At 22.2% G+C, this 12528-nt stretch overlaps 2 protein-coding genes across 3 annotated transcripts; one reads left to right on the top strand and one right to left on the bottom strand.

Annotated features, from left to right (window-relative positions):
• Positions 1–253: 253 nt before the first annotated feature.
• On the bottom strand, positions 254–10172 carry LOC127283970 (uncharacterized). Of its 2 annotated transcripts, none has more exons than XM_051309179.1 (9): positions 9552–10172; positions 7873–8050; positions 7131–7370; positions 6314–6553; positions 6131–6226; positions 4432–4703; positions 3778–4156; positions 3031–3275; positions 254–2790 (listed from the first exon to the last, which is right to left on the bottom strand). In XM_051309179.1, exons 2-9 carry the CDS (start codon positions 8011–8013, stop codon positions 2631–2633), a joined length of 1773 nt encoding a protein of 590 aa, XP_051165136.1. In that variant the 5' UTR covers positions 8014–8050; positions 9552–10172; the 3' UTR covers positions 254–2630. The 2 variants fall into 2 exon arrangements, with proteins under 2 accessions (XP_051165136.1, XP_051165137.1); XM_051309180.1 differs by having other exon boundaries at positions 9580–10172.
• A 355-nt stretch (positions 10173–10527) lies between these two features.
• LOC127284028 (uncharacterized) lies at positions 10528–12030 on the top strand. Its single transcript, XM_051309312.1, has 3 exons — positions 10528–10775; positions 11543–11700; positions 11791–12030. Exons 2-3 carry the CDS (start codon positions 11543–11545, stop codon positions 11876–11878), a joined length of 246 nt encoding a protein of 81 aa, XP_051165269.1. The 5' UTR covers positions 10528–10775; the 3' UTR covers positions 11879–12030.
• Positions 12031–12528: the final 498 nt, after the last annotated feature.

Raw genomic sequence — 12528 nt, 5'->3', positions numbered from 1 at the left:
TTTAATATATAAAAATAAAATAGAAACTTAAAATTTTCTATTTTTTCAGAAAATCAAAAATCGTTTGAATTAAATAAATTGTCATTTTCATTATAATAAAATTATTTTTATAATTATTATAATTAAGAAATAATATTAATAATAATAATAATAATAATAATAATAATATTAATTATGATTATTATAATGATGAAATTTTGTAATTTACCTAAAATAGAAAAATGTTGTGTAATGAAAGATTAAAAAGTCAATATTTACACTTAATTATATGGCATTTATTGAGGGACATTTCTACTGAGTTTTTTTTTTAGTACATTTTATATTATCACAGCTTATCTCTATGTTTTATTCGCTTTTTAAAAGTAATAACTTACGTAAGCCTTAAATATAATATATATTACAATGAAATATTAATAATTAACACTTAATAAAAAGTAAAAGTACCAGACATTGTTTTGAAATCAAATTCTCAGTGTTAGAATTCGTATCTCGTTTGTACTTGAAGGAATTGAATTAAGATTAAAATTTAGTTTATTATATACGTAGATAATTCTATAATAGAGAATTGATATCGAGCATATTATATGAAAAATCGCGAAATTTTTTTTTTTTTTTTAAATCTTAACAATGAAATTCTACGAGCAACTATTTAATTGTGTATTATTATATAGATGAGAATGGGGGAGGGGAGGCTTAAAACTTTTTTTTTTTTTTGTTTTTAAAAACTGCTACTTACAATTTTTTTCTATTATTTTATACTTGTATTCATTATTATTATCTATAGATATTTTAAGAATTTTTCGAGTAACTTACTTTTTTTCTGTACGCAGGTAAAAGGGGAAAAAAAATTGTTTTTTTTTTCTCTCAATTAAATATGAAGAGGGCAAAATTATTTGCATTTTCTGAATTTTAACTTGTTTTTTTTTAAATATACAAAAGAAAAATCTAAATATTAAAAAAACAATTAATTTTCAGCTTTAGGTAAAAAAAAAAAATACAGAACTTATTGAATATAGTTATCACTAATAATATCTTTACACGGTACAAAGTTGTCTATTTTAATATTTTTATGTATATACGAGTATTTGAAAATGTTCGCAAATAATCAAACATACGAAATTGAAAAATGATTTTCACCTTTAATGTTGCATCTCAAAACAAGTGCAAAACAGTCGAGTGATTGTGAATTCTCTAAAGAGAGAATTTTTTTTTTTTCAAATGTCTCATTTGAGAAATTCAATTATTGAAAAATTATTATCCTTGAGGATGTAATTATTAAATAATAATAATAATAATAATAATAAAAATAAAATAATATTAATTAAATATAATAATAATAAAATAATAATAAAATAAAAAAAAATGATAAAACGATAAAATTCGATTTGATAATTATAATTGGTGTGTCAAGTTCAACTAATCAGTCTATGCTTTATGGAAATGCAACATTGAAGGGTCAATGTATTGTGATTTATGTAAAGCAGTTGAACAAGAAAATTCTTCAATGATAAGCATTATTGAAAAAATTCGATATAAAACCTAAAAAGCATATTGAAATGTCACGTTTAAAAAAAAAAAAAAAAAAAAAAAAAATGAACTCTGAAAATTGAACGCACAATATCAATTCAAACATTAAGATCTCACTCTCGCATTATAAGTCAAGGATTCGTTATTAATTATATTATATACTTTGGCTGGATCATTATTACAATTAAATTTCTAATTTCTATAAATAAGCCTAGAACCATTTTTTTTATTTTTCTTTAATAATTTTTTTCTATAACAATTCGGAATGATATTAAAACACAAATTCTACCTTTTTTTTTAAAAAAAAAAAAAATTTGTTTATATTCATTTTTCCCTTTTTTATAATTAATTTTTAATTTTATCACAAATTTTATTTTTATTTTTATTTATTTAACGTAAATATCAACTTTTTCTTTAATATTGTTAAATTACTTATTTACCGTGTAATTTTCAATATTTATTTACTTATTTATTGAAAAATATATTAAAAAATAATTTTATAAAAAAGTTTGAAAGAAAAATTTTTAATTCTTATTTTGAAAATCAAAGTAGAATTTGTGAAGAAATTACACTCCCTTCGAAAAAGTAAAAAACAAATAAAAATTAAATTCTAAATGACTTGAATTTAGAAATGCCTCATCAATTTGCACATTATTGATTTGAAAATTAATTGTACAAAAATAAAAGGCTATATTTATATATACTATATATATATTGCCTTATGAAGAAGGCAAATTTTTTTTTTCACTCTATATTCTGATTTTATAAGGAACAAATTCCTTACTGGGGTCCTAGAAAGTATAGAATACTATCTTTCACGCTATATTAATTTTTTTTTTTCATTTCATTGTCATCAAAAGTCTTTCAATTTGTACAAAATTGAACTGTCGAAAGTTCAATTTTTCTCCCGGTATTGCAATTATTAGTAATTTTTTTTTCTTTTTCTTTTTTTAATTTCATACTGTTGTCAAAATTTCAAAAAAATATTACCAATTCTCAATATTAGTATTTTCTTTTCTCTCATTCTTTTTTGTAATCCTTACCTGAAAGGATTCATCATCATCATCATTATTTGAAACTAAAATTTATAGAATATTTAAAAATTAAATTGCCGCTACATCGGATTTTGCCAAATCAACGCAGACAACATTGCTAATTATTGAAACTTGATCTGATTTTGTTGAACTAATGTCTGCATTCACGATATTTAACGATGAAATTTTGGCTCGTTCATACGCATCAACTGTGTTTAAACTTAAAAATCTGCAAAAAAAAAATAGTTAACAAGAATTAATACAGAATTTTTTTCAAAAATTAGAATTTAAATATTTTAAATACAAGAATTCCTTTTTCTGAACATAATTTAAATAACTAAAAAAAATTGTAGGCGAATTAAAAAAATTTTAATCTCTTTGAGAAATTAATATGCTACAATTAAATTTTTTTTTTTTTTTAATATAAAAAACTCATAAAAAAACTATTTTAATATTAATTTTAACGAACCTTATGCAAATATAAATAATTAATAATGTAGTGCCTGCTGAAAACATTCTTATAAATGGACTTTCAACAAGTTGAATAAGAATCCATGCAGCTGCAGCAGAACCACACATTGTCGTGACAATGGCAAAAGTCTGAAGCCAATGTCGAGGTGTCAAACTATGTTGCCAATCTAATCTTCTCGAATGTTCCACATTATATTTTGTGCCGCACACTTTACAAATCAAACTATCCGAATTCATTGAGCTCTAAAACAATTTAATTTGTTTCATAATTCTCCATTAAACAACAAAATTAAATTAAATTAAATCCTACATTATTAAAAATAAATAATAAAAATGCAATTTAAATCATTTTAAATAATAAATAGAAAATATCAAAAAACTGAAAAGTCGAAAATGTCAATTTTAATAACATTAATAAATATTTTTTTTTAAATAGGTAGTATTTATTATTTCTTAATTTTTTTTAAATTATTTTATTTATAATAATATTTTAGAAATAAAAATAATAATAATAATAATAATTCTAAAAAAATATAAATTTACTTAAAAATGTAAGTGAGGATATTTTCCTTTCTTTTTTTTTCGCCGAGAAACTAATCAGGGAGCAATGAAATGAAAAGAAATTAGTAACACGACACTGAACTTAAAAATACAAAAGAAAAGATTGTTGTGATTTAACGAACGAAAAAAAAAGTCAAGTGTAACTAATATGTATATACAGAAAAGAATGAAAATTTAAATTTACCTCAACAAGCCAACGACGCAGGCAATCATGATGAACGGCACTCACATCTCCTCGACATTGACAAGGTTGAATCAATGGACCAGCATCTTGTCGATAACTATCGTAGCAAATCCAACAATCTTTACTGCTACTGCCACTGCTGCATGCGCCGTCTTTCAATAATTCCGAATCGGGTGAACAATTTTTATCATTTAATTCAAATTCATTTGCAACTTTTCCCTGATCGAGATCCAATTTTTTTAACAATCGCTTTGGATTTAATATCCACAATCTCTCGGGACTTGTGCAATTCCATAAAACACAAGGAAACCAAACTGCCACTGCCAATTCAATTACACGAAACACAACGTCATGCCAATTTCTACTATATACAGGAACTCTGGAAAAAAAGGAGAATATTTTTAGTAAATGCAATTTTTTTCCATTTTTTTTTCTAATAATAAAGAATTATATATATTTCTGCCTTGATAGTGAAAAAAAATTGAAACTCATTTAAAATATATATATATATATATATATATATATATATATATATATATATATATATATATATATATATATATTTTATTAATTGTATAATTAAATATACTAATAATTGAGAAAATATATTTTAATTATTTTAAATAGTAAAAAAATAATTCCAAATAAACATACTTGGTCTTCCAAATATCACTGAGCATTTCACTAAAAAGAAATCCTCCAACAATGAGCAACATGAAAGCTTGAAAAACTAATCCGAATCTAGATTGATGCAATTGAGATGTATTGACGTGAGTTTTTAAATTTAATGTCTCTCCATTCGTTGGAGTAGTTTCGAATAATTTCGCTGTCACAACTTCCTCCTCCGTTGCTGCCGTCTCTCCAGGAATATGATTTTTAGTCGCTATCGATGTTACATGATCCTCGAATAAAAAGCCTCCTCGAACCTACAAAAAAAAAAATAAATAAAAAAACATTAACTGTCTTCGAAGCTTCGAGACTAAGAAAAGTATGAAAAAGTATAATTTTTTTTTTAAAAAGTACCCCCAAAGTTGAAAAAGGTATCAAAAACGTGAAATCTTTAAAATGAAGTAAAATTAGTTTTCAAAGTTTGAAGTTAACAATTTTCTCGTCTAAAAATATTGAATGAAAAATTCTGAGGAATAAAATTAACATCATTTTTCTCCTGATTATTTAAAAAAAACTATCTATTATTAAATTTCGATAAACGAATGTTTACTCAACAGAATTTTCAAAGTACCAAATTTTTATTTGACTCTTTCTTAAAAAAAAATTCTAATTTAATTTATTTTTAATTTATTAGAATTCTCATTCAGTAGAATTTTAAGTAATTCGAATTTTTAAATCCTAGAACTTGAAATTGGAAGGTTATATAAAATATTTAGTATTTTAAAACAATAATTTTAATTAAAAATCTCCAAATATTCAATTATTTCTAAAAATCTTAATCCAAAATTCAATTATTTTTAAAATTTGTATATCTAAAATTCTTTGCTAAATTAATAATTTCAATTCAATTAAATAAAACATTTTTTAATTAAAAATTCACTAAAATTCAATTACTGTTTGAAACTTTGTTAATAATTTTCAGCAATTATAATTTACAAAAATTTTAATTCAAAATCTCCTGAAATTCAATTATTATTAAAAATTTTGATTCCAATTTTTTGTTGAAATAATTATTTCTAATAAATGTAATCAAGATCTTGTCATTTAAATTATTTAAAACATTTTTCAGTTCAAAATACTTTAAATTTCAATTCTTGTTTGAATTTCGGTTAAATTAGAATTATTTAAAAAAAAACAGTTGGGTAAAGAAAAAATTTTGTAAATTAAAAATTCTGTCAAAAAAAAATTTGCCAAATTAAAAATTCTATTGAGTTAAAAATCGTTTAAGAAGTAATTATGTTAAATGATATTTTGAAAAATGAAAATTCGTGTAAAAAATATTTATACAAAGCATTAGTTAACGCAGCCAATAATAAATCATGGCGAGCTTTTAGTAATCCAAAAATTCGCTAAAATTTAAAATTCGTAAATTTTGTCATTTTTAAAATTATTTATTTTTTTTTTTGAATAAATTAGCATTTAATGGCTTTTGGCCAAAATTAGTAGTAAACAAGTAGCCTTGTCGAAAAAAAAGTAAAAAAAAGTGTGTAACTTTTCGCTTTAAAAGCCTGCATTAAATTAAAAAAAAAATTAAATATTATTTCTAATAAAAATAAAAATGAAAATTTTCACTGACAAAATTATCTCTTTTCTCTCCCAGTCATACGATTTTCTAATCAATAAAATTGATCTTTACTCATGTAATTAATTTAATTATTTATTAATGACTGTTTTTTCTTTTTACCTTGAAAAAGACTTCGACTCCATAAATCAAAAAAAATATAACGACAATAAAAAGAAGAACAGCATAGCACCCATTAAAAACATGTGTGTAGAAGCTCTGCAAAAAAAAAGAGGGGAAAAAATTATTTTCTTTCTTTCAAAAAAAATTTTTTTTTTATATATTTTCAATTATTTTGATACTTACTTTATCAACATCCGTGTTCATTTGAACAATGACAAATTCCGCAACCAATAATGAGTATGTAATGACATTAAATACAAGAAAACCGAAAAATGATTTCGAAAGAAACTGTGGTTTATCGTAACGAATATCACGTAAGTGGAATACTTCTGCCCAAAAACAGACAATTAACGATGATCCACTTAAAAGAAATGGATAGTACGCTGATAAAAGACTTCTTGACCATCCTTCTTCAAATGCAGTCTTAAAAAAAAAAATAATTCCATTGATTATTTAATTTTACTGATAATTTACAAAGAATAATTCAATTTCATAAAATAGCATTTTTAATCAATAAAAAAAAAAATAAATAAACGTAAAAAGAAAATTATTTCTTATCATTATTGAAAATTTCATTGATATTGATTATTAAATTAAAATACTGATCATTTATTTAATAAGCGTAATTCAATTCAATTTTGATAAAACAATAAAAAAAAAAGTCAATTTACTATTTTCCAAATAAATACAAATCGAATCAATTTCAAATATTGGATAAAACAGTAAAAAAAAAATAATAAAAGTCAATTAACTATATTTCCAAAAATAATAAATACAAATCATATCAATTTTAAAACGTGGTATTTTAACTATTTTTATAAATCAATAAAACGATAAAAGTAAAAAAAGAAAACAACAATTTAAACGAATATCGTAATAAAAAATTCTTTTTACTTTTTCTTTTTGTTTAAAAAAATTAAGTAATTTATCAAATTATATATCTTTTTCTTAAAACGAGATTAAAAGTTTATTTCATTTTTTTTTAATTTTAAATACTTACAGGAGATGTAAAGTAAGCACCACGAATAATTGAGGCGAGAAAAACAACAAAATATAAAACTTTTTGCGTTGTCACTTGACAAGCACGCAGAAGAGATGGGGTTTTCATTCTCTGCCATTCGGCAACTATACACATTATTAATTGTAATAGACAAACAAAGGCAAGTAAGAAAAACATTGATGCAAATCCAATATAATAGCTGAAGTTCGGAACATGACATTCTGATCCATCGAATTGAATCTGTAAATAAAGAACTCTAAAATTAACAATATTTTCCTTAAAAACATAAAAATTATTATTAATTTAATTTATAAAAATAAAATTATATTTTTATAGTAAAAATAAGAAAATTATGTTTAAAAATAAATTATTTCAAAATTTGTAATTAAACAAAAATATAATATTTACATTTTTATTAAATAATTTCAAAAATGTATTATTATCCTTTATATTTTAGTCTTTTCAAAACTATTCTATTGTATTTAAAATAAAATTGAGAAATTGGTTTAAATTTAATTTAATTCAAAAAAAAAAAAAGAATAAAAACTCACGAACTTTGAACATTGGGAAATAAAATATATGATCGTGTTTTTGATTATTCATTTTACTTTCTATTTTAATAAAGAATATATAATTGGGAAATTTCACAGTATCATATAGACAATATAGATTATTAAAAATGATTAAACAGGAGAATTATTATTATTATTATTATTATTATTATTATTATTATTATTATTACCTCGCAGAGACAAGTGCCATTATGACATTCTCCATGACCGGAGCAATTTCCTATCCCGCAAGTATTATTCCACGCCATCATTCCAAATTTCATCAGCAGTGATAATGGATTTTGAGTGCTTAAAGCAATCATTTGATCCATTTTCACTGCCTTCAATCTGAACTGCCAAACAGCAGTGCTAAAAAAAAAGAATTTTACATAAATAAACGTTAAATTATCATAATAATCATTTATAATTGTTAATCTACCAATATAATATTTACACGAAGCTGAAGTACGCAATGTTTATGATAAACGATTTTTAAAGAAATAATTTTTTGCCTAAAAAATATTTTTTTATAATTTGTTGATTAATGAAACTACAAGAAATATTTTTTAGGCAGAAAATTATAGAATTTTTCATTTTAAAAAATTATTTCTTTAAAAATCGTTTATTATAAACGTTGCGTACTTCAGCTTCATATATTTACAAGAGAAAAAAAAATTTTTATAATAAAATTAATAACTTTTTTACACTCTACACTTGAATTTAAATTATGCTTTGAAAAAAGATGTTATTCAAAAATGTAATGAAGTCATTTTTTTTAATTATTCACTGTATATCTCTTTTTTTTTTTGTTCTCTCACGGAACTTTAATGAGGAAGATGACCAACAAAATATAATTAATTGCGTGTTGCATTACATAAAAAAAAAAAAAAAAAACTTTTAATCGATGTAAATTAGAAACTTTATTTTCTGAATTGAAAAATGACTCTCGAAATGTTTAATATATTCAATACACGTTTTTGAATAACGAAAACGAAGATACGTTAACGCATAAAAAAAAGTAAAGAAAAATCTTAATTGTTATAACGAAACAGATAAAAAAAAAATAGAAAACAGTGAAATGTTTATACTAAATAAATATGTCCTTCATTTGTACTTTTGTTTGTAAAACATTAAAAGATAGTTAAAAAAAAACGGTACAGTGAAAAAAAGGTAATAAAAATAACAGTGCAATAAGAAAAAAAGTAGTAAAAATTCTACATTAAAAAATTATTCGAAAAAAATTCTAATATTTCGTAAAATTGGAGAATTAAAAATATAGAAAAAATGGTCCATAGTTTCCTTTGTTCGTATATCTAAAAACATAATTCCAAAATTGATATTGATAATAAATTTTACTATTTCACAATTTCTTATCGTATCTCAGAAATTAATATTGTCAATATAAAATAAAATTGTAGTTCCTTATTTATTTTTTTTAATCTCATGTTCCGAATAAAGCAAAATAATGCTTTGTATACATAAAGGGACGCCATTGTTTATATGTTTCTTTTTCCGAAAAAATATATAGAAAACAGGAAATCCTCACTTTAAAAAAGAGCGTATTACACTTTTTATACAGACTCAATCTAAACAAGTACAGATGAAGGACATTTAACGCAGCAATGACGTTCTTATCAATTTGCCTCTTTCATATATGTATATGTATATGCACAATTGTCATCAAAACAAACACACAAAAAAAGGAGAGATCAATTAAGAGAGAGAATGCAACAAAAAGAAAATCGAAACAACAAAAAAATGACGATAATTTTAGAAATTAAAATATTTGCCTTAAAAGACAATTAATGATTATATGCGTAATATATAGTAAACTCTCATTGCTATAAATAAAAATTGAGTGCATAAGTACCGATGGAAAACTATAAAAGTCTAGTCACCACTTTGGTTCACATTCGTCAGCTGTCTTGTTGAATCTTGGGGAAAAATAATTTCGTTTCCTTTTATTTATAGAACTCCCTTCTGGTTTGTCACACACACACAACACAAATTTTTTTTAATGAAACACAATTTTATAATTTTTTTTTTATCTTTTACACACAAGGGGAAAATAATCTTAAAAATCCACTAAAAAAAAAGATATGACATTTACGCGATCACAATCACGTCAACTTGACTTCCATCAACTTTTGACTTGTGACTGCTTCTGACGATTTTAAGAATAAAACACGTACAAGAACTCACCACTACTTTTCATATACGCTTACTGATTAAACTGAAACACATATATGCAATTCTTGCTTGCATATGTGAACACAATTCTTTTCTTTGTGTATATACACATGTAAACGTGTGTATGTGTTTGACACTTGAAATGCACGAATCAAAAATACTTTTCTAAAACATGTTATTCTTCCTATTCTCCTTTTAGTTAATTTCTAATTTTGTAACAATAATTTTGATTTTTTTATGTACTTTTTTAAAAATATCTTTCAAAAATTAATAAAAAGAAATTTCATTTGTTTCTAAAATGAAGACTGCGCACAATTACTTGCTAAACCAATGAGAAATATTTTGTCCATTAATTCGACAAATTAAAAATCACTTGTCCAATACTGTAACCAATCATTTTTTACATATTAAATAATTATTCCATTTTTTTCTTTTTAATTTGCAAGTATATTTATATTAAAAAAAAAAATTGTTTAACAAACTATATTTGATAAAGAAAAATAAAAGAAATTGAATGAAACAATTTCATTTGACAGTGGAATTTGTCAGGAAAAACAAAATCCACCAATCACAGTACAGTAGAATACAATACAAGAGAAATAATAATTTATATTCCATTCTTGTTTTGACAATATGAATATCGAATTTTAATGCTAATTATTTGTTGTAAATTTAAAATTATCCTTCATCAATGTATTGTTAAAAAATAATAATAAAAAACTTGTTGGAAATAATTTTTGTAATTTAGTTAGAGAAAAAAAGGAGGGGGTAAAAAATCCCTTCTTCTCACCCACCTTTGTAACTCTGGATATATTATCGTGTGCGTGACAATTCTTTATTCTCAACAGTGTTTTTATTAAATTGGTGATTATTTTTTAATATAAAAGGCAATCTTTCAATTAAGGTATGTTTAAAAATATATGATATCGTTTATAAATTGTCAATTTTACTAATTGTTGAATACTTTTAATAATAATTATTACATAACTTTTTTGTGATATCTTAAGGAATTTTAAAGGTACACTGTAAAATATAATGATTTTTTGTAAAGATCAAAGACTTTGTTTTATGTTATGTATAATTTTATAATTATTGGAAAATAGTTTCCAATATGTTTAAATATCTATATTTTCTATGCAAAAAATGTTTTTCTATGATCGATCATTATATTTATTTATTATCAAGGGAAACAAATTTATATATTAACAGATTATTGTTAATAAGTAATAATTGAATAATTTATTTATTTTTTTTTTTTTATATATAACAGATGAATTTATTTAATAATATAACAATTTTTGTTACCTTATGACAACGAATAGATAATTATTAATTTTCCTAAATTTCCTAAAAGTATATTTTAAAACCTTTAAAACAATTTAGGTAACATAACCTAAAATTTCCGTTTCTATATACAAATACAACTTTCTATGACTCGTAAAATATTTCTTACATTTACAAATAAATGGTTATTTAAAATTTTAAAATACGAAAATAATGTAAAATTGGAGTAAATTTTTGTTAAATTCTTTTTTATAACTATATATAATGAAAATAAATTACCATTTTATATATGATTCAAGTAATTTTCTACCTTTTCTACATCGATATTTTTTTTATTTTAATTTAAATTTTTTAACTGCTATTCTTATTATTTAACAATTATTTTAGATGCCTGGGCCAATTGCAAAACCAGTAATGCGAGGAATGCATATAGCATATGTAACGAAAGGTATCTATGCAGGAATTGCAGTAGCATTATTGAGTGGATTTACATTTAAACACTTTGTCATGGATGCAAGAAGGAAAACATATGACGAATTTTACGCGTAATTGAAAATTTCTATTATTATTAGAATTATTATTTATTTATGTTTATTGTAATTAAATTAAATTAAAAATTTTTTTCTTCATTTTAGTACCTACGACGCGAAGGCAGCTTGTGAACGTTTGAATAAAACCGGTTATATGCGATCGTCACCAGAAAATCTTGCTAAAAGAAATTAAATAACATTTCACATTAAAGTCAAACATTAGAAATATATATCTATATTATGAATAATTTATTGTTATTTCTGTCAGTAAATAATATAAAAAATTATTCCCATTCTATGTAAAATGTAATTTTTTGTTAATATACAGGATTATAAAAATTGAAATTTTGTTTATTAGTTTTAAGGTTAGTTTTCTATAATAACCATATATTTAATTCTGTGAATTTGAAATTATCAAATAGTTTATGTTTGTTTTATTTTTAATTTTATTTGTAATAAAAAATCTATCTTTAAATATGAGTTCCTGATCAACAACTTTTCCATCTTATTAAATTTGTTTATTAGTGTATTGAAAATTATTATTATATTTTTTCAGAAAAAAAAATTACACGATAATTAATAGTAATTTTAATTATGTGGAAAATTACCTTTAAAATAAGATCAAGAACTGTAAAAACCGTTTATTATTTTACGAGTAATTCCAATTTTACTAAAACATTGAAAAAGACACTTTTAAATGTTTAAAAAAAATTTTTAGGTTCTAAAATTGTTTTATGAAACCAAAAAATACAAATTGATAGGATTTAAAATATAATTTAACAAAAAATCGATCGCAATCGTTTAAATCAATTTTCTTTATTTATAATAATTTTAATTTTTCAC

This window comes from Leptopilina boulardi, unplaced genomic scaffold, assembly GCF_019393585.1.
Source record: "Leptopilina boulardi isolate dan_hultmark-lab unplaced genomic scaffold, ZJU_Lbou_2.1 LbouV2_316, whole genome shotgun sequence".
NCBI lineage: Eukaryota > Metazoa > Arthropoda > Insecta > Hymenoptera > Figitidae > Leptopilina > Leptopilina boulardi.
This window is presented reverse-complemented; position numbering and strand designations above follow the sequence as displayed.

Bases quoted from the DNA above. Each gene is read 5' to 3' on its own strand.
- LOC127283970 (XM_051309179.1), bottom strand. From the start codon at position 8,013: ATGGATCAAATGATTGCTTTAAGCACTCAAAATCCATTATCACTGCTG. The intron at 6,227-6,313 runs GTAAGTATCAAA...TTTTTTTTGCAG, and splicing joins TGAACACGGATGTTGATAAA to AGCTTCTACACACATGTTTT. The intron at 4,704-6,130 runs GTAAAAAGAAAA...TTTTTTTTGTAG, and splicing joins GAGTCGAAGTCTTTTTCAAG to GTTCGAGGAGGCTTTTTATT.
- LOC127284028 (XM_051309312.1), top strand. From the start codon at position 11,543: ATGCCTGGGCCAATTGCAAAACCAGTAATGCGAGGAATGCATATAGCA. The intron at 11,701-11,790 runs GTAATTGAAAAT...TCTTCATTTTAG, and splicing joins ACATATGACGAATTTTACGC to TACCTACGACGCGAAGGCAG.